This window comes from Meles meles, chromosome X, assembly GCF_922984935.1.
Source record: "Meles meles chromosome X, mMelMel3.1 paternal haplotype, whole genome shotgun sequence".
Lineage (NCBI taxonomy): Eukaryota > Metazoa > Chordata > Mammalia > Carnivora > Mustelidae > Meles > Meles meles.
The window spans coordinates 77,606,958-77,634,455 of record NC_060087.1 but is presented as its reverse complement, the minus strand read 5'-3'; the positions used below and the strand labels follow the sequence as shown (position 1 = coordinate 77,634,455).

Below are 27,498 nucleotides of genomic sequence, written 5' to 3'. Positions count from 1 at the left end.
TTTCTCAATATGTTTTTTCTTTTTTCTTTTTTTTTTTTTTTGGTTCAAGTTTTTACTTAAATTCCAGTTAGTTAACATATAGTGTTAATACTGGTGTCAGGAGTATTATTTAGTGATTGATCACTTACACACAACATCCAGTGCTTATCACAAGTGCCCTTCTTAATAACCATTGCCCATTGAGCCCATTCTCCAACCACCTCCCCTCCAACAATCCTCAAGTTTGTAATCTATAGTTTAGTATCTTATGTTTTGCCTCTCTTTTTTCTTCCTTCCCCTATGTTCATGTTTTTTCTTAAATTCCGCATGAGTGCAAACACCTATTTGTCTCTCTCTGACATGACTTATTTCACTTAGTATAATACACTCTAACTCCACTCATGTCATTGCAAATGGCAAGAGTTCATTCTTTTTTATTGCTGAATAATACTCCATTGTATATAATAAATACCACATCTTCTTTATCCTTTCATCAATCAATGGACATTTGGGCTCTTTCTTTAATTTAACTATTGTTACTAACGCTGCTATAAACACTGGGGTGCATGTGCCCCTTCCAGTCAGTCTTTTTGTGTCTTGAATTAATACCCTGCAGTGTAACTGCTGGGTCATAGGGTAGTTCTATTTTTAAGTTTCTGAGGAATCTCAATACTGTTTTCCAGAATGGCCGTACCAGTTTGCATTCCCACCAATAATGTAAGAGGGTTCCCCCTTTGTCCACATCCTTACCAACATCTTTTCTTTTCCTGTGATTTTTTTTAAAGATTTTATTTATTTATTTGACAGAGAGAGAGAGATCACAAGTAGGCAACGAGGCACGCAGAGAGACAGGAGGACGTAGGCTCCCTGCTGAGCAGAGAGCCCCATGCGGGGCTCAATCCCAGGACCCTGAGATCATGACCTGAGCTGAAGGCAGAGGCTTTAACCCACTGAGCCACCCGGGCGCCCCTTACCAACATCTCTTATTTGTTGTGTTGTTAATCTGAACCATTCTGACAGGTGTGAGGTTGTATCTCATCATAGTTTTTATTTGAATATGCTTTTTCAATCTAAACATATATCCAGGAACACACATGCTCCTCTAGGAGTCATCTTCTCCTCCAACATAGTAGGGAGGGTCTACACTACCTAACAAGCTTCATATGTACTTCAGTACCTAGCAATAATGTCCCATAATCACCTAAAGTTACATGTTTAAAAATAAACTCATCTTCCCACCTACTATCTCTGTCCCTACTCCTCCATGCTTACTCTTCTTCCTCCCACCCAGATCCCACCTCAATTCAATCACCAAAGTTGATAGCTTCTAAATCCTAATCTTCCTCTTTACTCTATCCCTATTACCAATGTCCTAGTTCAGCAGTTCATTTCCTATTTCTACTATTATAATAAATTCTTTGGTCTCCCAGCCTCCAATCTGACCTCTTTCCAATCATTTCTCCTCACTTTTTTAAACTTTTGGATCTGGAGTAAAGAATTAAAATCCATATGGACTCTAATAAGGTGACAAAATTGAGTGAGGCAGGTCAACTAAAGAAAAGGAAATGTCAACTAACACTTGACCCCAGGATGAAAAAAGGTTTCAGAGCACTGGCATATCCCAGAGCACATGGCCCACTAAGATGAGACAGATCTTGTTCAGGTACAGTGGACTGCTGACAGCCATGTGGGAACATGGGCTCAGTATTGCAAAGTTATTCTGCTGTTTCAAGAGAAACCAGAAATTTGGACTTACATGTGTAAACTCCCAATTTTTAAGAGCTGACAAGTCAAATTTGTAAAACTATACTGCCAATGCTGCAAGCTTAACAAATCTGTGGGCCAGATATGACGTGCAAGGCTACCATTCTGCAAACTGCACAAAAATAGTGGTTCTCCAACTTTAGAGTCATCTACATAGATTCCAGGACCCACATCAAAAGGATTCTCATTCTGTAGGCCAGTGGGGTTCCAGAATCTATTAGGAAGCTTTTCTGGTGGCCTTGAGGTAAGTGGTCCTAAACCACTTCTTTTTTTTTTTTTTTAACAAATCTGTGTAAAAGGAAATCTAGAGAATTAAAGGGAATGAGAAAAATGGAAAATATACTTCTAATGCATTTAAAATATCTTAAATATTCTCATTTGCTGTCATAGGGAAACACAACCTAGTATATACTTGCTTCAGTTTTGTACAATTGTGTTCATTCATAAACATATTTTCAAGTACTATATGAAACCAGTGAGAATTATTAAAAGATTACTTTTTACAATGTACTGAACATTCAGATTAATAGTAATACAATGGTTATAATTAGCATTAAAATATAAGATGGTCTTCTAAAAAATGAGGAATATTTTATCTTTACTGAGAAATCTTTATTTTTAAGATTATTTATTTATTTATTTGACAGACAGAGATCACAAGTAGACAGAGAGGTAGGTAGAGAGAGGAGGAAGCAGGCTCCCTGTTGAGCAGAGAGCCCAAAGTGGGCTTGATCCCAGGACCCTGAGATCATGACCTGAGCTAAAGACAGAGGCTTTAACCCACTCAGCCACCCAGGCACCCCAAGAAATCTACGTTTAAAGTGTTATTTTTTCATAATATTTTAAGTGATCCAGTCTACATGAAAAGCCAGAAACGGAGTATAATCCATGATCCATGAATTCATAGTTAAGTCTTCCGTTCTAAATTCTAAATGGATTTTTCAGATAGGGAACATGGGAAGGGGAAGAAGAAGGAGCACCTAGTGACTCAGTTCCTGGCTTATTTTAGTGCAAATTATTAATCTCCCCTATCTCTAAATCCCACCTAGTCATACAGCACTAATCAAATACTGATGTGCATATAAATCTCATTCTCCTTATAATATTGTATATTCCTTGATAACAAGCACCTATATTTCACGATTCTTTATCCTTCAGCACTAAACAGATTAAACAGAACTGCTCTACAATGTTTATCAAGTAAAGGAATAGTATCTATAGGAATATGTGCCCCATATTCTTAAGCAAAAGGAGGAGGGGTTAGTAGCAAAGGTAAGTTTATGCCTAATCATCAGTCCCAACTTACAGGCAATAAAGTCAGAGGGTAGGGCAAGTGGGAGAGAGACTGGAGAAGTAAACAGTTTCCAACACACCATATATCAGGAGGTCACTCAGAAAGAAACAGAACAGAGACACTCCTACTTGGGACTGGGCCGCTAAGTTCCAGGGTAACATCTGTGGGAAAGGGAGGGAAAAGGCCAGGCAAAATTTTTAACCTACTTTAACCTACCAGGGGAGGCCCTGCCCTAGGGTCTTTCATTATGGTCATGTATTTATAACTTAGCCATTTCCTGTCCTCTGCTTTAGTAGTAATACTCTTCCTGTTTCAAAAGCCCAAAAGGGATTTTGCAAGAATCATAAATCTCTCATGAGAAAGATGCCTAGCAAAGGATGATTCATTCATGTCCTAAAAATCTATTTCTTTTTCAAATAATTTTGTAATCCAACAAGGAGCCTGAAATTTTCCCCAACTCATACCCTGCAAAACAATGTCCCATTTCTAGAGCTACAAACCACTGCATACACACACCAAAAAATAAAAAAAAAAATAAAAAATAATTCACTTTCAGTAAAACACATGATAGGCAATACCTCTAAACTTAAAAAAATAGAAAATAACCACAAAACATTCAATTTTGGCCTCAGTATCTTTGCCTTCAACTAAACTAAAACACTGAGTAACATTCATATACCATAACAGAAAGGGAGTTTACTTTTAAGGAGTTGCTAAACCTTAAAACTCTTTATGCATCTTTAAAGTTTTATGTTCAAATCAACATAATCATTAGTAATAACAATGATAACAGATACTATTTCATTCATGTTACAAGTTAGGTTTTGTGCAAGAACTAAATTTGAATATAAATTAAAGTATACTTGGATATCCTGGATATATGTAATCTTTTGTATATGGACAAATATTCATTCCTTTGGCTCTTGTCTCAATTTCATTTGGACCCCTATAATAATAAAAACTTTAAAATATGTAGTAATAAAACTAAGCTGACAGTATCTCTAAATACAAAGTTCATTTTTCAGTGAATTATCCTAAAAGGGGCTGGAATTCAAATCACAGCCCTGAGATTACTTTGCCATAGTTGTAAGCAATGTAGCTTTGCTTGGTCATAAGAGATTCATGTGTAAAAATGGTCATAAATAACCAAAGTATTGTAACACTTCAGTGAGGATAACTTTATCCAGTTTTTTATATCATAAATCTTGCAGCTTCTCTCAGAATATTCTGGGAACTATAACTCAGCCTAGACAAAACACATTCAGTTTAACAGCAGCAGTCTTGTATGCTAAGCTACCTGACCTTTAGAGCAATATCTATTTGTAAAAACAAACAAACAACCAAAAAATTTAGGCTTAGAGGGATAGATCTACAGAAGAGGAAGTTGGGACCAAGGATCAATTAAGTCACTACAAAACTGTGTAAGTTATCAAAGTACACACTATTCACAATACATACCTCATTTCACAGATTTTCAAAGTTGTCAAAGATGGCAAAAGGTATCAAAATTAATAGATGCCTCTATATTTATACTACAAATAAGCCAATTATCACAGAGTTTTGACAAAAGATTCTAGACTTCATAATATTTCCAATTATAAAAAGTCTAAATTAGGTAAAGTCCGACTGTAGTAAGGTCTGATCACATTACTCCCCTACGCAGATACTCTACAGAATGAAGTCCAAATTCTTTAGAAGAGCATTCAGTGCTCACCATGATGAAGCTTTACTCTCCCTCCACATTGACCTCTACGACTCACATGTGTACAACTGGGCCTCACTAGACTCTTAATTCTTCAAACTTGCTACAACTTCCTAATTCCCTTGCAGCTGTACAAAATGTCCCCTCTCCACTCTCTATCACTGTTTAAGAAAAAAACTCCCTGTACTTCGAGTATCTTCTGTTGCCTATCCTTCCATGAAGTCAGCCCTAATACTCCCAAGTACTTTTTACCTCTATAGTAGCACTTACCACATTCCACCTTGCACCATAGGTTTGTACACATCAGACTCTCTAACCCTGTGTTCCCAGTGGGCAGGGACTATTTATTTTAGCACTTTAAAAATGCTTAGCACAATACTGCGGTAGGTTTCTCCAGAATGCTTATTAAATTTTATTAAATACTTAAGAATTTCAGAGCTAGAACTTTTCCAACTGAGCAGCTTACCCAAATCCTCAGTAATAAAATTAAACATATGTAACTCTAAATTATTTGTGGACAACTCCTAGCTAACCTCTCAAACTCTATTATTTCCTCAGCTAACTTAACCCAAAATGATAAAATGTGTTAAGATGCATTTATGAAACTTAGTAACATCTGTGATAGAAAAAAACACACAAAAATAAAAAATATGAAGTACATGTTAATAAAGTAGAAAAAAATCATAGTTCATTTCTATGTTTTAATTACAGTCTGTTACTCCTAAAAAAGTAGCATGCTATCATAAAACAGCATATATTTTGGAATCAGAATCAGTTAACCTGAGACTCATTTCCCTTTTTTATAAAATGTGGAAAATAACTACATTTACCACACATTTCTGGTAACAATGAAGGAAGTTGGTGAGCCCCCAGAACAATGTCTGAAACACTATAAGTCCTTAGTAAATGTTAATTCCCTTTCTCCACCTCACTTCTTAGTTGGTAAAAAATGCTTCATATGATCACCCATATTCAATTACAGAGCAAGTTTGGTCACGGATGTCCCCCCAAGATCTTAACACTTACAAAATCAATGTCACTTAGGGGCACCTGGGTAGCTCAGTTAGTTAAATGCCCAACTCTTGATTTCAGCTCTGGTCATGCTCTCAGAGTCCTGAGATCAAACCCCACATGGGACTCCACACTCAGGAGAATCTGCTTGAGATTCTCTCACTCTCTCCCTCTGCCCCTCCCCCAACTCACACTCTCACTCTCTAAAAATAAATAAATCTTAAAACAATTACAAATAAAATCATAACACTTTAAAAAAACCTTGTCTTTATATAACTTTTAATTTATATATGTGATGATCTCTCTATCGAGAACATCCTCATTTAACCTTACTAAAGTGGCTTTCAGGGGCACCTAGTGGCTCAGTCAGTTAAGCATCTGCCTCCAGCTCAGGTCATGATCCTGGGGTCCTGGGATAGAGCCCTACATCAGGCTACCTGCTCAACAGGGAGCCTGTTTCTTCCTCTCCTCTGCCCCTCCCTACCACTCATACTCTAATAAAATCTTTGAAAATTTTTTAAAATAAACTTTCATTCTCCAAGACCCAGATCAGATGTGGCCTCTATGAAGTCTCTCCTCTCCCTACCAGCAACGATATATGGCATTCCAAAGAATACTCTGCTCACACCTACATATTACACAACTTACTACTTTAGACTTGCATATCCCCCTTTCTCACTAGGACATGGGCTCCTCAAGAGTAAAACCCATGTATAGTCGTTTTGATATGTGTGGAATGCTTATACTCTATAACATATATCTATAGTAAGTACAACTGTAAATACAACCATGCAGAATACACAGAATACACTGGCTCTCTATAGGAAACTGAAGGTTGAAGGGGAATGAGTTGATTATGTCACTTTCTTTTTTTTTTTTTTTTTTTTTTTTTAGATTTTATTTATTTATTTGACAGAGAGAGATCACAGGTAGAAGAGAGGCAGGCAGAGAGAGAGAGAGGGAAGCAGGCTCCCTGCTGAGCAGAGAGCCCGATGCGGGACTCGATCCCAGGACCTGAGATCATGACCTGAGCTGAAGGCAGCGGCTTAACCCACTGAGCCACCCAGGCGCCCCGATTATGTCACTTTCAGACAACAAAGACTTTAAGAAGTTACATGAAGAAATGGAAGGAAAGTACTTAGAATCGTCTGAAAAGAAAAAAGGGATAAAAGGTTATTTCAAGTAGATGGAACAATTTAGGAAATAGCTTCACTTAAAGGGGCAAATAGAAGAAAGAAGATAAGAAGATAAAATTAGGTAGCTTAACAGTAACCGTATATATAAAAATAAGATTGATCCTCATGAATTGGATAAGTAGTCACTTTTGCTTTTGTTTCCCTGTCTTCCAGAGACATGTCTAGTAAGAAGTTGCTACAGCTAAGGTCAAAGAGGCTTATGCCTCTGTTTTCCTGTAGGATTTTGATGGTTTCCTGACTCACATTTAGGTCTTTCATCCATTCTGAATTTAATTTTGTGTATGGGGTAAGAAAGTGGTCCTATTTCATCTTTCTGTATGTTGCTGTCCATTTTTCCAAATACCATTTGTTGAAGAGAGTCTCTATTTTTCCTTTGGATATTCTTTCCTGCTTTGTCAAATATTAGTTGACCATGCAGCTGAGGGTCCATTTCTGGGTTCCCTGTTCTGTTCCATTGTTCTAAGTGTCTGTTTTTGTGCCATTACCATACCATCTTAATGACTACAGCTTTGTAATATTGCTTAAAATCTGGAATTGTGATGACTCCAGTTTTGTTTTTCTTTTTCAGAATTGCTTTGGCTATTTGAGGTCTTTTGTGGTTTCATACAAATCTTAGGATTGTTTGTTCTAGCTCTGTGAAAAATGCTGGTGGTATTTTGATAGGGATCGCACTGAATGTGTAGACTGCTTTGGGTAGTATACACATTTTAACAACATTCGTTCCAGGAGCATGGATGTTTTTCCATTTCTTTGTGTCCTCTACAATTTCTTTCAAAAGTGTTCTACAGTTTTCAGAGTACAGATGTTTTACTTCTTTAGTTAGGTTTATTCCTAGGGATCTCATTGTGTTCAGTGCAATTGCAAAAGGAATTGATTCTTTGAATTCTTTTTCTGCTGCTTCATTATTGGTGTATAGAAATGTAACAGATTTCTGCACATTGAGTTGATATCCTGCAACTTTGCTGAATTCACCAGAGTTCTAGCACTTTTTTGGTGGAGTCTTTCAGGCTTTCTACATAGAGTATCATGTCTTCTGCAAATAGTGGAAGGTTGACTTCTTCCTTGCCAATCTGGATGCCTTTTATGTCTTTTTCTTGTCTAACTGGTGAGACTGAGACTTCCAGTACTAAAATGACCTACTGGGGTTTCATCAAGATGAAAAGCTTCTGCATAGGGGCACCTGGGTGGCTCAGTGGGTTAAGCCTCTGCCTTCGGCTCAGGTCATGATCTCAGGGTCCTGGGTTCGAGCCCCACATCAGGCTCTCTGCTCAGCAGAAAGCTCTCTCTGCCTGCCTCTCTGCCTACTTGTGATCTCTCTCTCTGTGTGTCAAATAAATAAATAAAATCTTTTAAAAAAAAGCTTCTGCACAGTAAGGAAACAATCAACAAAATTAAAAGGCAGCCTTCAGAATGGAAGATATTTGCAAATGACATATCTGATAAAGGGATAATGTCCAATATCTATAAAGAACTTAACAAGCTCAACATCTAAAAAACAAATACCCCAGTTAAGAAATGGGCAGAAGACATGAATAGATACTTTTCCAAAGAGGTTATCCAGATGGCTAACAGACACATGAAAAGACGTTCAACATCACCCCTGATCAGGGAAATACAAATCAAAACTATGATGAGATATACCACCTCACACTAGTCAGGAATGGCAAAAATTAACAACACAAGGACAACAGGTATTGGTGAGAACGTGAAGAAAGGGGAAACCTCTTGCACTGTTGGTGGGAATGCAAACTGGTGCCACCACTCTGGAGAATAGTATGGAGGTTCCTCAAAAAGTTAAAAATGGAACTACCCTATAACCCAGCAATTGCACTATTAGGTTTCTGCACAAAGGATACAAAAATACAGACCCAAAGAGGTACATGCACCCTTATGGTTATAGTAGCATTATCAACAATAGCCAAACTATGGAAAAAGAAGAGCCCAAATATCCACAGACTGACGAATGGATAAAGAAGATGTGGTGTGTGTGTGTGTGTGTGTGTGTGTGTGTGTGTGTGTGTGTGTATCACTCAGCCATCAAAATGAATGAAATCTTGCCATTTGCAATGCTGTGGATAGTGCTAGAATGTATAATGCTAAGTGAAATAAGTCAGAGAAAGACAAAATACCATGTGATCACACTCATGTAGAATCTAAGGGGAAAAAAACAGATCAACATATGGGAAGGCAGAAAAGAAAAAAAAAGGAGAGAGGAAAACAAGCCAAAAGTGACTCTTAACAGAGAATGAACTGAGGGTTGATGGAGGAACATGGGTGGGGGAATGGGCTGAATAGCTGATGGATATTAAAGAGGGCACCTGTTGTGATAAGCACTAAGTGTTGTATGTAAGTAATGAATCACTGAATTCTACTCCCGAAACCAATACTGCATTACATGTTAACTAACAAAATTTTTTTAAAAATTAGTCACTGGCTTTCAATAGTCAAATAGGGAAGTTAACCTTGATTAAAGTGGACCAGAAATCATAAAGGTCACTCAGTGACTAATATTACAGTAATACAGTCTGGTGATAAGCAAGGAAAGAACTTATCCTGAATAAGTAAACTTGATAAACACCATATGTACATATGTCTACATATCAAGTAAATTTTTATTCTCCCTGCAAAGAGAATATTAAAACAATCATTGCCATAAAGTACTCCAGGTTTCACAAATGTCTCACAGAAAAGAATCAACAACTTTATGCTGTTTTTGGTAGAACCACATCATAATTAGGAAATGTCTTTCAGCAAACAATGATATGGTATTGAACTTCAATGTCAGAGTAGCTAGGAAAGTTTGGCATCAACTGCATTCAGTTAGTATTTGAAGAGCATGTGATTGCCTGCAACTGTACATAGCGAAGAGCAGATAAAGAAACAATTTTTGAGACGAAGGGCAAAGGAAGCCATTACCTTTGCAAGTCAACAAATCCAGTGACAGAAGCTGCTAGAGAAAATTGTACCATGGAATGTAAAATCCATATAGATGATGAATTAAAGTGACCAGCACCAAAAGTTGTTTAGGTGTCAAGGAAACAGCAGATGGAAAAATTTCCTTTTAAACTCATTAGGATGAGAGTGAATATTTTTCTCAGAGGTCAGAAATTAGTGATAAGAGGTATAAGTTTACAAGAACAAAGTTGTGAACAGTGCAGTTCAGATTTCCTGTAGTGGAAAGGAAGGAAATGAAAATAAAATTGGTAGAAGACAAACAATGCTTACTTGAAAACAGGGATGACCTGACCTGGCCCTGTCTCACTACAGAGGGAATGATATAATGGAAGAATGAATAAATGGCTAAGGAGCCAGGAATTTTTCACATTAAATAAACACAAACTCACAGAGACCAAAGCAGGATTTCTTAACCTTGTCACTACTGACATTTTAGGCAAGATAATTCTTTGTCATGGGGAGCTGTCTTGCACCCTGTAGGATGTTCAGCACCACGCCTGGCCTCTCTCTACTCACTAGATACCAGTAGCACGCCCCCCTCCATTTGTGACAACCAAAAATGTCTCCAGGCACTACCATATTTCTCCTGGAAGACAAAATTGTGCCCCGCTGAGAACCACTGGTATAGGGAAAAGAAGAACATACTTTGGGGAACAAGAATGTGACATCCTTCCTTATATATTTTTCTAAAACACAAGGCTAAAGCTTTAGAGCTCTAGATGAGGTCAAAAACAAAAGGACATCAATAGCCAAGACCATATTTGGAGGAAATACAAATTTGTAAGAATAGATAAGAGGGTTATTTGAAAAACAGAAATTTAAAAAAATACTTAGTTGGCTTAATTACCAGCTTTCCCAGCTATGTTTATATCATCATATGAGCTTTAGATGTCCTTTTCCTCCTGGTTTCATACTTATTGCACATAGTTCCATGAAAAAAAAACAGCACAGAAATTTTAACCATTCAAGTTAGTGATCATAAGTATGGAACAGCCCGACTTCCAAGCATATACTGGTATAATCATGACCTGTTTCATTCATCACATTTGTTAATTAAAAGCTCCCTTATCCTCTTGGGAGGATGATGATTAAGACTGAAGGGCTAGAACTCAAATCACAAACACATTTCCATATTATCAGGCATGTAAGCCCATAGTTTAAGACTCTATTACTTGTCACACAGCAACACAAAAAGTTTGTCACAACACTCTCAGCAGCCTAATTAAAAAGATAGCACTTGGCTGAATATGCCACACTTTTACAGCCACTAATCTTTGGGCAAAGCAGACACAAGAAGCAGCAGGAAAAGGTAGGTGGTTCTTGGCACTCCCCTAACAAGAAACAATGTATATCATGTACTTATATAATAGGAGATAGCATTAGTTTTTCCAAAGCAGTTTTACTTCACACAAAATTTCACCAACAAACAAGGGGAATGGGCAGAGGAGGAGAGATAAAAACTAAAAGATGAAACAGGCAGTTAGGCTTGCAGTATAACCTGTTCAGAAGCTACTCTCTTCATGGCTAACATACAAAGACAAAAAAGAGAGAGAAAGAGAGCGCGAGAGAGAATGAATCATATGCAAAATGCAATAGTTCTAAAGTACAGTAGGCCTTGTGTTGACCACAAAATTATTTAAGAGGCCAGACTGATATTTTTAAGAATTATGTTCATATATCCTTGAAATCAACAGCCATATCACTTTTATCCTCATAGCTATTTCCCATCGAGTGGTGACATATCTGGCCTACAATTTCATGGCAGTGATTCAAAGAATTTTAACTACTAATTATCAGTGGCACTAAAATGAATGGCCCTTGAACTTGGTCTTCTAAATTTTACATCATAGTGCAAATGTAGGCCAGGTCCTACCATCACCAGTCTAGAGAACCACTAGGTCTTCAGGTCGATTTAGAGCCAGTCTAAAATTTAGGGTCTTAGACAGTATAAAAAACAATGGCTAAAAACATGGATTTCATTAGTCACACTGGTCTTGAATTTCAAATTCACCACTATTTCATTGGGCAAGTTACTTATCCTTTCCTTTTTTTTAAACGATTTTATTTATTTATTTGACAGACAGAGATCACAAATAGGCAGAGAGGCAAGCAGAGAGAGAGGAAGGGAAGCAGGCTCCCTGCCGAGCAGAGAGCCCGACACGGGACTCTATCCCAGGACCCTGGGATCATGACCTGAGCCGAAGGCAGAGGCTTCAACACACTGAGTCACCCACGTGCCCAACCTTTTCTGAGCTCTTTTCCTTACCCATAACATAACTGATGTGAGGACCAAATGAGTCACTGCTGATGGGGGAGGATATCTGCCATCAATCCCTGAGCAACCCTGCACATTCTTACTAGGTAGAAAGGCCCTGAGACTGAAGGGCCCTGACAACACTTTAGCCAGGCCATTTCCAAGGGCTATGTTTAAAGCAAGTGACCCTAGGGACACCTGGGTGGCTCACTTGGTTAAGCGTCCAACTCTTGACTTTGGCTCAGGTCATGATCTCAGGGTCATGGGATTAAGTCCCACATTGGGCTCCATGCTCAGAAGGAAATTGGCTCAAGAGTCTCTCTCTCGGGGCGCCCGGGTGGCTCAGTGGGTTAAAGCCTCTGCCTTCGGCTCAGGTCATGATCCCAGGGTCCTGGGATCGAGCCCCATATCGGGCTCTCTGCTCAGCAGGGAGCCTGCTTACCCCCTCTCTCTCTGCTTGCCTCTCTGCCTGCTTGTCATCTCTGTCTATCAAATAAATAAATAAGATCTTTAAAAAAAAAAAAAGAGTCTCTCTCTCCCTATGCGCCTCTTCTCTGTCTCTCTCTCAAATAAATAAGTGAAAATAAAGCAAGTGGCCCTGATCATGAGGTAATACCACCCCTCCCCAAAGAGCATGCTTGCTTCTGCTTATCATAAAAGTGGTAAATCCTCCAAACTCAGTGTTCCTCTCCTGTGACACAACTGACTACCCATGTAGGCATCCATACTGGTCTACCGTGTAAAAATTAGGACCATAGTGAACCAGTATGTCACAGTGACATTCTGTCTACTGCTTTTGCAATGAATAATAAACCATCTTTTATTGCTGACCCACGAGTCTTAAGTTTTCTGCAATCCTTCATGAAACAGCAACAGGTATATAAGCAGGATAAAATCCCAGACCTTTTAACAGTCCTTGACAAAAATACGCAAGGCATTTAGAATAGCAACTGGCACATACGATATTTTTCATTACTGAGAAACACCTCTGGGCCGGCCCAAGTGCTATACTTGGTCAGTAAATCAAGGGAACCACCCAAGTATTAGGATGACCAAGGATAAAGCCAGCATTGTCTAGGGCCCTTCACACAATGTATGGTTAAAACAATGTGGTGTGACCTTCACTGAACCAGGCTAACTCAGACCCCAGAAACAGTAAAATTAACTGGTATTTTCACCCATTAGCATTGAGACTTCAACTGTCATCTTTCATAACTGCCAACTTTTCATCTAACTAGAACCTACATGTCATGTATTTATGTTACAGAAGAGTCATTACAACTGTCAATAACCTCTGACTTCCCATACATCAGAGCTGAATGGAACCTTAAAGATGGTTTATTTCAACTCCTGGATTTTACAGAATAAACGGACACCTATAGAAAAGATAAATGACTTGCCCAGAGTTATATTTTTTAAAGCAGTCAGCTTACCTTCTATATAACCTATTCAAATTGTGAGAAATTAACTCTTAAAATAAAACTTAATAAGATCAGTTAGATACCCTATTTAGCTTATTTCAACTCTATATAGCTTATGAAATACTCTTAGATTCTATAAAATATGGAGTCATGAAAACACAAAGTGGTGATACTAGAATCAAAATGCAATTTCTACTAGTTTATGGCAGCATGACTGATGTGTGTGGATGGGAAATACTTTTAAATAAATCCGTCACATTCAGTAATTGATTTCACATCTGATGGCCATCCTTCTTGCATGTTATTTCTGTGGCCAGGCAATAGGATACACCACTAATAATATTCACAGAAACCAGTAAGAACAACAAAGAATAAGATGATCAGAGTTAGGGGCACATGGGTGGCTCAGTGGGTTAAAGCCTCTGCCTTCCGCTCAGGTCATGATCCCAGGGTCCTGGGATGAACCCTGCATCGCATCCGGCTCTCTGCTCTGCGGGGAGCCTGCTTCCTCCTCTCTCTCTCTCTCTGCCTGCCTCTCTGCCTACTTGTGATCTCTGTCTGTCAAATAAATAAATAAAATCTTAAAAAAAAAAGACGATCAGAGTTAGAAACATGCAAGTGTTAATAGGTTAGTTAAAGGGAGGGGGTTGAAAGCAGGGATATGTAACATAACCTATCTTTAAATTTAGTATCTTTTTTTTTAAGATTTTATTTATTTATTTGACAGAGAGAGAGAGATCACAAGCAGGCAGAGAGGCAGGCAGAGAGAGAGGAGGAAGCAGGCTCTCCGAGGAGCAGAGAGCCCGATGTGGGGCTCGATCCCAGGACCCTGAGATCATGACCTGAGCTGAAGGCAGAGGCTTTAACCCACTGAGCCACCCAGGCACCCCACATAACCTATCTTGATCCACAACTAGCCACAACAGATTTTATAGGAGGAGTGTGATAAACTGGGCACAGAGCCCTGCTTAACTCCTACTTTAAAGTATAACTAATGCCTCAATTCCATTATACGGAGATACAGCCCCTTAAAATTTAATATTTGGACTCAGACCTATTCAGCCATATAAAGATGGAGGATTTGGATCTCACAGAAATTCACAAGACCATCTTGATTAAGCAAGTATAGGCTATACAAAGGAAACCTAAGAATTCAGAGATTAAAAAAACATGGGTTAGCCCTGCTTTAGTAAAGCAAACACATGAAAAGCCAAACCGCTGGCATGGAAAAAATCCAGGCCATTTTTTTTGGTACTGTAAAATCTTCCTTCCCTTTAATAGCTTGTTTAATGACCATTAGCTATTCAACCAAAGGGGAGGAAAAATGTAAGTTAATGCACTGCCAATGAAAAACAAGTTGTGAAGTCAGCCTAAGAAAAGATTATTTCCACTCACAAATGTTTTATGTACACACTGACTCTTCTGGAAAACACTGATTTTGTAATGTGAGGTACTAGACTGCAAGGTACATTAGAGGATATACTTCTGCCAAATTTATTTCAACCCATCTTAAATTTCTATACGTTCCTGCAAGGGTAACATAAGCGAAAATAGATGTTATGACACAAACTTTTTTAAAAATGCAGTTTTACCCGACAGTCTGTACCCATGTGAAGAACTGTGAAACAGTAACATCAAGAAAATCGCTGGAGAGAGTGCAGAAAGGGAGGAACCTTAAGTTAGAAAAAGCAACCAACATATTGAACCTGTAGGCTAGGTCCTCCAGAACACAGCCCTCTACAATTGAGGAATGCAATCATTTAAAGGCAAAGGTAGGGTGCCTGGGTGGCTCAGGGGGTTAAGCCTCTGCCTTCCGCTCAGGTCATGATCTCACAATCCTGGGATCGAGTCCCACATTAGGCTCTCTGCTAGGCAGGGAGCCTGCTTCCTCCTCTCTCTCTCTGCCTACTTGTGATCTCTCTCTGTCAAATAAATAAATAAAATCTTCAGAAAAAAAATAAAGGCAAAGGTAGTCAGGCTTAGGATAACACATTACACAGATATACACCTTATATTCTTTTGTCAGAATTAATGACAAATGGAAAATACCTATTCTAAGTGAGACATTATCTAAGCCCTGTGCCTTGCTGAATCTCCTATCAGGTATGAGAATAAAATCCACAAAGTAAAGATAAAAGGAATACAATAAATATAGTTTAAATGCAGTCGCTAGCCCATATTACACCTTTGTGTGAATTACAAAAAACAGTCCCCAGAAGATACAGTCTTGTGATTGAGCACATGATTTGGTAAGTGATGTGACCTTCGTGGTCTCATATCCTTGAGCGTAGCAGCCCAAGTGTCTATTATACATACTACTTCAAAATATAAGTGTACAGTCTATACAAGGTCTTGCTTTCTACATATAGAATCTTCCTAAATAGCTTCAGCCAGCAAGATATGCTATTAAGCATTTGAAATTTTATCAGTGATAGATTTCAAAGCACATAAAACAATACCTCCACAGATTTTTCTCCCCTCAGCAAAACAAAAGAAACACATGCCACAATGATCCAGCCCCAACAATTATCACTCATCTCCTATTTTGAGGAAAATTACCACCTGACTGGATCAGTAAATAGACTATAAGTTGAAGAGTGGAAATGGATTACTAGTCTAAACCTACTTGAATCCAAAGTCCAAGAAATGATATGCCTACTGCCTCCCAGTATAATAACAGCACTAAATTGCTATCTGGAAAGTAGTGGTTACACAATTTCTTTAGTAAATGTGTGGAATCTAGGCTTTTTGCCCAAGTTGATTTCTCATACTTACCCACTCCACCCATCCCCAGCTCTATCACCACATTAGTATAGCCTGATTTTCAATTTTAACCCCACAAATATCCAAATAAGAAAACGTAATAGTTCAAAGATCTTTGTAAAGGTTTACTCACCCAATTATCCATATTCAGCAACCTAGAGTATATTAAAGTGGCTAAAAATCAATGACAGACACCTCAATTATCAAATTGGCATTTGTATTGAAATAAAAACTAGAGCTAGTAACATATATATATATAGTTGTGTGTATCAAAGAGTTATATGAACCCTTTATCCCAGAACTCAAGAACACATTTCCTTTACCCAACTATCTACATTTCCCTGGAAAGAAAATACTTACACATAAACCCCACCCCACTTCACAAATTGCAAAATGAAGAATGAGTGATTACCCAACCAGTGAGGGGAGCCAAAAGTCTTATTTGGTCTCTTTTCTATGGCACATAGGAGCTGTTCTCTCTCTCCACGCTTGTCTAGACAACCTTTCAGATATTTCTATAGAATTAAAGCCAGAGGGGCAGCTGCGTGGTTCAGTCAGTTAAATACCCCACTCTTGATTTTTGCTCAGGTCATGATCTTGGGGTCCTGACACTGAGCCCCACATTGGGCTCCATGCTCAGTGCAGAGTTTGCTTAAGAGATTCTTCTCTCTCTCTCTCCCTCTGCCCCTCGCCCTGTTGGCAGGTTCTTGCCCTCTAAAATAAATAAATCTTAAAAAAAGGAACTGAAGACAGAAGTGAACTTAATTGGAGCTGATACTTCATGTAGCACTTTATGTGGAGTAACTTTAAATAAAATTTTACCATTAACTTTGGGGCACCTGGGTGGCTCAGCATGTTAAGCATCTGACACTTAGTTTTGGCTCAGGTCATGATCTCATGAGTATGAGATCAAACCCCACTTCAGACTCCATGCTCAGAGTCTGCTTAAGAGTCTCTTCCTCTGCCCCTCTCCCCATTTGCACATGCACACTCTTTCAAAATAAATCTTTAAAGAAATTTTTACCATTAACTTCAAGTTGTATTTGTTTAAGGAACTCAGTGACATATATACTAGTTAGGCACACATTAAATTAAAACTCTATCTTTTGAGTCAATTAGGGATATTTGAATATAAGTTAAGAATTATATGATACCAAGCAATATATTATTTTTTTAAGTGGCAACAGTGGTATATGGTTACATTAAAAAAAGGTAATTTTTACTTTTTATTATATTTATTATATGCCTTATATCTTCCTACTGAAGTACGTAGGAACAAAATGACATGATATCTGGGATTTGCATTAAAATACTTTAGCAAGGAAAAAATAAAGGATGGATAAAGCAAATGCTGAAAATCTAGATAACTGCTAGATTGGGCATAATGGAGATACAGTAATTCGTTATACTAACCTCTCTACTTGATAGTACATTTGCAAATTTTTACGTTTTACAAAAAAGGCCACATTAACTAGCCCTTATTATAAATAAAGTGAAAACTATATTTCTATCTTTTTTGCTTTTAGCTAGGTGAGAGACCAATAAATTAAGAATAAAATTCCTCTTAATTTTGATCAAATCTTTACCAAAGCATGTGGATATCTATCCCAAAATGACAGATTTAGGACTGCACCTATTTTCTCCCCTGGGTGACCACCAGAATTACCAGGTGATCGAATCAACAGCCTTTGGGAAGCAATGCATTCCTAATGAAGTCTTGGATTCCTACACCAACCTGCATGAATAGCGACACAGAAGCTTCTCAACTGAAGTAGGCACTGCTATAGAGAGCCTTAACAGAAAGAAAGACTGGTGGACAATTTGACAGTGTTTGGTAGCTTACTCTCCCAAAAGCAATGCACAAAAACCTTCATTAAACAAAAGCTTGTGTAAGTGGTGATTAGTAAGAATTTTGTTTGCCACATTCTTTCATGAGAAAGCACCAATACCCTTTCCCCAGGACGCCTTACATAAAGCAAGCAAAAATCAGAATTCACTCAAATGTCTGCTTAAGCTATAGTCAGAGTAAATCAATCAGACTGAAACAGATTCAACCTAATCAGATAAATAAGTTTTAAATTAGTATGAGTTCACATTTATTACTTACAGTCATAATAAATAGCTATGTAAAAGTACATCTCAACCTTCCTTTATACCCATCAATTTTGAGCTGTCTTTCTACAAGAAGACAATGGGTATCTCCTACAAGATGCCCACTTAGATATCAAGTATGTAACTATTATTTCAAGTCACCTGGCCATCATCTTAGTTTCTTCAGTCTTGAGACAAAACAGCCTATCAAACACCCCAAATCTGACAGAAGGAATTGGTCTCCTCTGCATGGCAGACTAGATATAGGAATAGGGGAAAGTTGGGTCTTCAATAACAATCCATATGGTGCTAGCGATAACCAGTAATTTTTAACCAAACATGCTTATTCAGGGAAATTAGCATATATTATGTGTGTTTAATTTTCAGAGTATCCTGTCATTTAAAGTGTTCCATGGGACCACACTGGCGAAGAATAGGATTTCACTTCAAGAACATACTGCTACTGCCAGAGCTCCTGGTACCTGGAGTAAACTCTAGGTGGATTATAATTCTGATGGTTCCAAAAAGGAACAAAAAGAGAGACTGAGTAATTTTTCACCTTCAGAGACCTTGAAGCATAATAACTCAGTGATATAAGCACTTTTTGCAATATTTTAAACTTATCTCTAGGCCAGTCCCCTTAACATATAGTGACTCAGTTTCCTTATTAGTACAATAGCAGTAAGCTATCTGGCAAGGCAGAATGCCAAAGATATCTAATAAATGATGCCAAAAATATCTAATAAAAGATATCTAATAAACAAGTGTACTTGTTTTGTTTTAAGATTTTTATTTTTATAAATAAATTTAAATAAATATATTTATATTATAAATAAAATATATTCATATTTTATATTTATATATAATTTATATATATTATATTATATATAATATATATTATTATTTTATATTATATTATAATATGATTGTATTTAATTATTTATATTTTTATATAATTTATATAATTTTAATTATATTTAATTATATAAATATATTTATATTATATTATATAATTAATTATAATTATAATTATTATAATTATATATTATTATATATAATATATAATTTATATATTTATTTATATTATAAATAAAAATAAATAAATAATATTTTATAAATTTTAAGAATTTTATTTTTATAAATTAAGATTTTTTTTAATTTTTTTATTTTATTGTCAGAGAGAGAGAGAGTGAGCACAAGCAGGGGGAGCAGCAGGTAAGCAAGGAGCCTGATGCAGGACTCAAATCCATTCCAAGACCCTGGGATCTTGACCTGAGACAAAGGCAGACCCTTAACCAACTGAGCCAACCAGCCATCCCTCTAATAAATATTTTTTAACAAAAATTTTAAATGTGTCAAATTGATAAATTAAAAGAAAATGGTAGCCTGGTTCTTAAAAAATACTACTTAAAAAATGTTAAATTCACATCTTATATTCTTCCAACAGAATTATTAGTAAAAGGTCAAAATGTATACTCCTCCAAATGGACAAATGGAATAGGGAATCAATCAACATATAACCATATTACGGTACTTCATACAATAATAACATTAGAGCTATCAAATTCCAAGAAAGCCATTAAACCATCCAACCACAATCACACTCAATTCAGGTAGTATAGGGGGTTCATAGTAATGCTATATTATTGTATAGCAATACAGAATTTCTAAATGCTATCTCATTCATTTCTGTGGTTTATCTATAGGATCTTGTAAAGCCAATCAGGCAGACATTATCTCCAAGCCCCAGATGTTAATGAAAGGGCTCAAACTCCTGCTGTTCAACAGTTCATCAGAAATCACAAGCAGGGGCGCCTGGGTGGCTCAGTGGGTTAAGCCGCTGCCTTCCGCTCAGGTCATGATCTCAGGGTCCTGGGATCGAGTCCCGCATCGGGCTCTCTGCTCAGCAGGGAGCCTGCTTCCCTCTCTCTCTCTGCCTGCCTCTCTATCTACTTGTGATCTCTCTCTGTCAAATAAATAAATAAATAAATCTTAAAAAAAAAAAAAAAAAAAAAAAGAAATCACAAGCAAAGGGCACCTGGGTGGCTCAGTCCCTTTGGCATCTGCTTTCCTCTCAGGGTCATGATCCCAGTCTCTAAACAGGCTCCCAGCTTGGCGGGAAGCCTTGTTTCCCTCTCCCACTTCCCTGCTTCTGTTCCTGCTCTCGCTGTCTCTCTCTCTCAAATACATAAGTAAAATCTTAAAAAAGAAAAAAAAAAAGGAAGCAAAGAAAGAAAGAAATCACAAGCAAATAAAAGATAGACACCAGACCCAGGTCCTTTGGTCCTCCATTCAGTATTCTTTTGCCAATAAGCTGAAGTCTCCTACTAATAACAATAAAGTGTTCCTTGGGTCATAAGTTTTTTTTTTTTTTAATTTATTTATTTTCAGCGTAACAGTACTCATTGTTTTTGCACCACACCCAGTGCTCCATGTAATACGTGCCCTCTCTACTACCCTCCACCTGGTTCCCCAACCTCCCACCCCCTACCCCTTCAAAACCCTCAGGTTGTTTTTCAGAGTCCATAGTCTCTCATGGTTCATCTCCCCTTCCAATTTCCCACAACTCCCTTCTCCTCTCCATCTCCCCATGTCCTCCATGTTCTTTGTTATGCTCCACAAATAAGTAAAACCATACGATACTTGACTCTCTCTGCTTGACTTATTTCGCTCAGCATAATCTCTTCCAGTCCCGTCCATGTTGCTACAAAAGTTGGGTATTCATCCTTTCTGATGGAGGCATAATACTCCATCGTGTATATGGACCACATCTTCCTTATCCATTCGTCCGTTGAAGGGCATCTTGGTTCTTTCCACAGTTTGGCGACCGTGGCCATTGCTGCAATAAACATTGGGGTACAGATGGCTCTTCTTTTCACTACATCTGTATCTTTGGGGTAAATATCTTGGGTCATAAGTTTTAATACTTTTTGTTTGCATGAAGTTCAGGCTCTGTCATCACAAGAATCCAAACAAAAGGTGGGATAGAGAAGTTCTCCCAGACAAGAAGTTTCTTGAATTTCAAAATAGACAAAGGACACAGAGGGATGTACAGATAGGTTCATTTGATGGAGTATTTTTTTAAAGCCTATTTTCAACAATTTACACTCTCAAAATGTCTGGCCTATAGGGAAAGAATTCCCAGCTAATAATCATTTACTGAGTAGTTCCGCACTCAAGCACTGGCTTACAAGGTTTTCAAGAATAGGCATAAAGTGGGACCACTGCCCAGAAATATTTTAAAATCTCTGTAGATACAAGATCAGCACGTAACATTAAGACTCACAATAGTTATGAGTTCAGCCTTTGGCAAGCTGTGTAATCAGTGAAGGTTTTTTTTTTAAATTTATTTATTTTTTTCAGCGCAACAGTATTCATTATTTTTGCACAACACCCAGTTGAGTTTTAATGAAAGTATGAGGGAGTTTTGAGACACAAGCTGAGCTGTGAAAGTCAGGTCAGATTTATAAAGGAGAAACAAGGTAGATAATTCAAATCTGATGAAGATGTTCAGTATGAATGGCAAGAAGGTGAGACAATGGAGTAGTAGGAAGAAACTGAAATGCAGAGATATATGCCTAGTAAAGAGATGAACTAGTAAATCGATGAGTAGATGAGTTGCAACTGGAATCCAGGTCTCTAAACATCAAACTCTTAGGTCACTCTGTTCCTCTTAACTAGTCTTCTTGCCTCCACTCTGCCCCCTTCTCCAAGAAACTCACCACTGTATTAAATTTCTTTAATTCTGATCAGGCCAGTCCCCTGCTTAAATCTTTTCAACGGCCTACTATGGCTTACAGAAAGAATTTGAAACTGTAAAATAGCATACAAATATCCATCATGATCTGGACTCTCTCTTTTCTAGCAGGTCCACCATATGTACCCTTTGTTTCAGCCATTAACATCTACACACAGTTCCTTTATTAGGAATGTTACCATATCTCTCTACCTTTGTATATGTTGTTCTTTCAACCTAAAAATGCCTTTCCTTCCCCTTCTTCAATTAATGCCTTATTCTTCAAGTCTTGGTGTAAATGTCACCTACTATGGTTAAGCCTTTGCTTGTTACACTCAACCATCCAATTAGATTTAGATGCCTCTCCACAATGTATCACCCTCCTATGCATATCCCTGTAATTCTTTATCACACAGCTCTTTAATCATTAACTTCCCTGTATCCCCCACTAGACTAGGAGCATCTTTGTATCACCAACCATCAGCATGCCTAACTTCGAGTAGGTGCTCAGTAAATGTTTGTTGCATAAATGAACTCATTGTGCTCAACTTTTCTATTAAATCAAAACATGATTTATCCAATTAAAAAACCAAGCCAAATATTCAGGAAGTTATAAAATAACCAAAAAATTAACTTCTATTACACCAAGTTACTAATTTGACTCCACTATGTAAAGACCAAAGGGTTCAGAAATGATACAGAAACACAAAGCCAAAATGCAAAAACATCTAAGACAGTTAAGCCCTTCTTCACCACTGTGTGTGTGTGTGAGGGCTGTCAGTTCTACCTTAACAATAGCCTCTTTTAATAGTCAAGCCATTGCCTTAAATATGTGGAATTCAAGATGCAGCGCCTTCATAATACTTCTAGAGTTCTATTATATTTGACAAAACATACTCCATGATTAACACTAAATTAGTAATTAATCTAAGATTCATGCTACTTGATGACATGCTACAATCTGGGCCTAACCAAAGAGCTACATAAATACAAAGCTTTACTACTAATGCATTATTCAAAATGTGAGAAGTCCAAGAGATGAATGCCTTCAGTAAAAAGAATCAAATAGGGTCATTGTGAGGATTCACAGATGAAGAAAATTAAACTAAGTTCTGTTAAATTTTTATTTAATCTTAAACAGAAAAATTCTTTTTTTTAAAGATTTTGTTTATTTATTTGACAGAGAGAGAGATAGAAAACGAAAGAGGGAACACAAGCAGGGGAAACAGGAGAGGGAGAAGCAGGCTTTTTGCTATATGGAGAGCCTGATGTGGGACTGGATTCCAGGACCCTGGGATCATGACCTGAGCGGAAGGCAGATGCTCAAGGACTGAGCCACCCAGGCACCCTCCCCCCAAAAAAATTCTAATACCCATCAAAAAGTTGAGATATAAAGTAGTTCCTCTGAACAGAAAACATACCTTCCTTCTCCAGTTTTCCAGAACAATGAGAAACTAAATGAAAACAAATGTATCACAACCCTTATACTTTAATGAATCCACTGTAACTATTGTTACTTTTTCAATGTAATGAAAATTTTCATCTTAGCTCATACTGTAAATAGACATTATCTAATTAACTTCTTTTTACTCCCAGAAATCTTCAATAGCAATCATTTGTGTGATCAGTACTACTTCCCTTCTCCTTCATCACTGACCTCCTCCTCTCCCTAGTAACTTGGGAGTGGAATCAACTGGCATACCTTTACCCTCTCTCTCTGGTAACCCAATAGTTCTTAGCCTTCTATAGGTGACAGGCGCCTTTGAGAAACTGATGAAAACTATGAGACCCAGAAAAATGAATGTACCTATTACACTCAATTTTTTTCATACAACTTCAGGAGTTATCCCCCACAGTTACCTATACAAGTAATTTCCATGACCATATAGCTCTCTTTTATAATCTCACAGAACTCCTTTATATATATACACAATTAAGAACTTTACAGTGATTAATAATGTAATACTCAAAAAAACAAAATTAAGAAAAGTTTTATCTTACTGGCAATATTTTAAGAACCCCAGATGAACTCTACCCTAAAAGGCCTTGGAACATGTTGAGCACTTCAATAAGACAACTCAAAATAGTAAGTAAGGCATTTATTTAAAAAAAAATGTCTTCTCAAGTCTTGTTGTTTGATGAACTTGCTTGCTTTAAAATGGCTGAAATGTCTTCCTAAATTTGTTTTTATTAACTCTGACATATCTGCTTCTAAAATCATGTGAGTCTCAAAACTTAATCTGCGCAAAAAGGAAAGTTCCAATTGCTATTATTCTTGGATTCAAATACCCGTTCTACTATATCAAGCTATGTTCAACACTGAATGCTGTTAGCCAGTAAGTGAAAGTGATACCATCTCACAACGATCTAGTTACCTCATCAAAGCAAGTAAAACATAAAAGATGAAACAGGACAAATACCAAAGGGAAAGGAAGAATATAATCAAGGTGTTATTACTAAAACAGATAAGTGCTTTCTTGAAAGTGTAGTTCCTAAAAGTAGAAGCTTCTTGCTGGATATACCAAACTATTTGTGGACACTGAGCTGACGTTTATTTTTGCTTAAACGTTTAATCACTGTTTAAATCACAGTTTTGTACTGGGTCAAAAAATAAAAAGGAAAAATGACCACTCTTTTACCACAAACTAATAAATTTCAAAGTCGCATCAGAATTTTTAAATATATTAAACGTTGGTGATACAGTCACAAAACTTTTCTAAGTTTCATGAAGCTGTGAGTACCTATTATTAAACCAATTAGCCCTCTACAAGCATAGAAAATTCACAAAAAGAAGTCTCTTCATTTGTGAATACTGGGTTAACAGGATATATCAAGTAAGCAAGTTATCAGTTTGCCTCAAGTTAGGGTGCAATTGATGAGACTTTAAACTGTTCATTTTATTCTACCCCACTAGGTCCCTTCTTCCCACACGATGGAAATCTGTATACTTCCTGAAATAATAGTTTGACCATTGTCTTCCAGCATGGACAATTCATCATTGAAAGGCAAATGGGAAGTAAAAGAGAAGTGCAACAGGTACATACCAAATGATCAGATGCCATAAGAAAAGACTTATTAGTAATGTGACTGTCTCCTCTGCTATTATAAACAAGTTGCTGGTGAAAACTGAAAACCAAATGTGTAACATGTGCTTATACTTCTGAGTTAGAGGAAGAAACTTCAAACAAGATTTATTTGCTGAACTTGTGCAGGAAAACTATTTTCCCTCATGCCACCCAAATTATAAATTTTATTGATAAATGTCTGCATATTTGCCATGGCTGGGAAAAAAAGACTGTAGTCAATATATTTTGTTAATGCTACCAGTTTTTAAGTTTCACTATTAAACCGTTTTCATATAAACTAAAAAAAAAAAAAAAAAAGAGGAACCCTTTTAACTGATGAGTTGAAGAAACTCCAGTATTTCCCAACCTAATACCAGGCCCCATAGATTACATTCCTCTGCACATTAAGTCAGTGGCAGGAAATGGACTGCTACCACTGGTTCACACACTTTCAGGGCTATGAAACTTGTGCAGTCTTACTGCTTTTGACCATTCTTAATCAACTACGTGGAAGTACTGTAATGACTATTATATACACAACAATTGGGGGTACCTCACCCAACCTCAAACTCCCACGCTCCCCCCACTCTTACACAGAAATGTTTCTTGGGAGAGCATATGGAAGAGGCAACAGGAAAAGGCGCACGTAGGCGACTCTTCCTTACATTTCTGGTAAAGTAGAAAGACTAGGAGCCTACGTTGTGTGGTTTTTTTAAGGGTGGGGCTGGTTGGCAAGTCTGTTGGGGTGGGCTCCCAAGTATTTGGATTGAAAAGAAGAAAGGTTCCCCTTACCGGACAGTAAGCATTAAGAGTCAAAACCTAGCAGCAGACTTCGGTGGGAAGGAAAGGAATCGCGGGAAAATTCATGCCCACAAGTTAGATAATCAACAGATCCTAGCCAGTACTCGGAGTCTCCCCAAGTTGGGGTGGGGCCTTTCTCTTTTCCACACTGCCTCCCAGAATGATACGAGTGAGAAAGGGCTTAAATGAAGAAGGGGGTGCTCTTCCGCCCCCACGCTGTCTCCGCGCCTTGGGGGGGCCGCTCCTTTCGCGGCTTCCCGAGTAGCACAGCGAGATCGCGGTTAGCCTTGGGAGGGGGCCCTGGGTCCCCCCGTGCGCAACTGCCGGAGGATCCTGGGGCTCTCGCTGTCCCCATGGCCGGCGGGGACTGCGGGAGCACTCACCAATTTAGGTTTGTTTTTCGTTTCCTCTTCGTTGGCGGCCCGGTTCCCCGCGCTCCGCTTGCTGCTCCGGCCCCCACCGGGTTCCTCGCTGAAGCCTCCTGCTCCCGACGCCGCCGCCCCGGGCTGCTCCATCTTTCTCCGGCCCTATCACCTGTGACCTGTAACCCAATCTCTCCTCAACTTGAGGAAGCCCCTCGGGGTGGTCCCCCTGCCCCAGCTAATTCGGTATCACCTCTTCCTGTGTGAGAGTGTGTCTGCCTGGAGAGCGGCTGATTTCAGGATCCCGGCTCCCAGGCACCCCCGACGCAACACGCCGTGACCACTACTCGTCGCCGGGGCAAGCCCTGCCCTTGAGCAGCTGCAGTTACCGCGGTCGCCGGCGCCACCACCCTTAGGGCGGTGTTTAGGGTGGAGGGAAAGTAGGTGCCTATCTCTTTAAGAGGGCCTCGACACACGTGATTCATCAAAGTACCCGCAGTCAGCCGCCCCGGCGCGGAAAGCTGCTTCCTACTCCCAGAGCCGAGCGGGCCCCAGCTACTGAGCATGCCCAGCGCAGCGACGGGAGCCAGAGGATAGCAGAGGACTTTAAGCTGCGGTTAAGCACTGATTTCACTTCCTAGGGGCCTAGAGTGAAATGAAAGGGAACTAGTGACGAGAAAGGAGGTATAGCCCATTTTAGAGACGGGGAAACTGAGGCTTGGACCGATTCAAGTGTGAGTTTAACTGGCAGGTCTACCTGAGTAGCAGCTTCCACTGGTGTAGGCGGGAGCACCTTTCCCACAGAGGCCTTGCTTGGGGTGTGGTCCTGCTAGGCTCCAAGGGAGGGGTGTATTGGAAGACAGTGTCATCCTATAGGAAAACCACCACTGGAAGTGCTGATTAATTGCCTAGACGGACTACCATCAAAGTGGACAGATGGGGTGCTTTATATTGCCATGATTACTTTACGATCAAAGAAATACGGTCGTTCCTTTATTTCCATGCCACTGGCTAGTAGAAGCAGCACACATCCACTACTTAATTTGGGGGGCAGGGGGAACAGGAGCAGTTAAGGCTCTTTAACCAAAGTACCTATAGACAGCT

At 38.4% G+C, this 27,498-nt stretch overlaps 1 protein-coding gene across 3 annotated transcripts in view; it reads right to left on the bottom strand.

Annotated features, from left to right (window-relative positions):
* The window catches only part of DIAPH2 (diaphanous related formin 2), a 1,125,504-nt gene extending 1,098,659 nt beyond the window's left edge, over positions 1-26,845 (bottom strand). For 2 of the 3 annotated variants that reach the window (XM_045995095.1, XM_045995096.1), the window contains exon 1: positions 26,416-26,845. In XM_045995095.1, coding sequence (XP_045851051.1) covers positions 26,416-26,547 — 132 coding nt within the window. In that variant the 5' untranslated portion in view covers positions 26,548-26,845. The remainder of the gene's footprint in view (positions 1-26,415) is intronic. The other variant, XM_045995097.1, reaches the window with a different exon arrangement.
* Between the last annotated feature and the right edge of the window lie 653 nt (positions 26,846-27,498).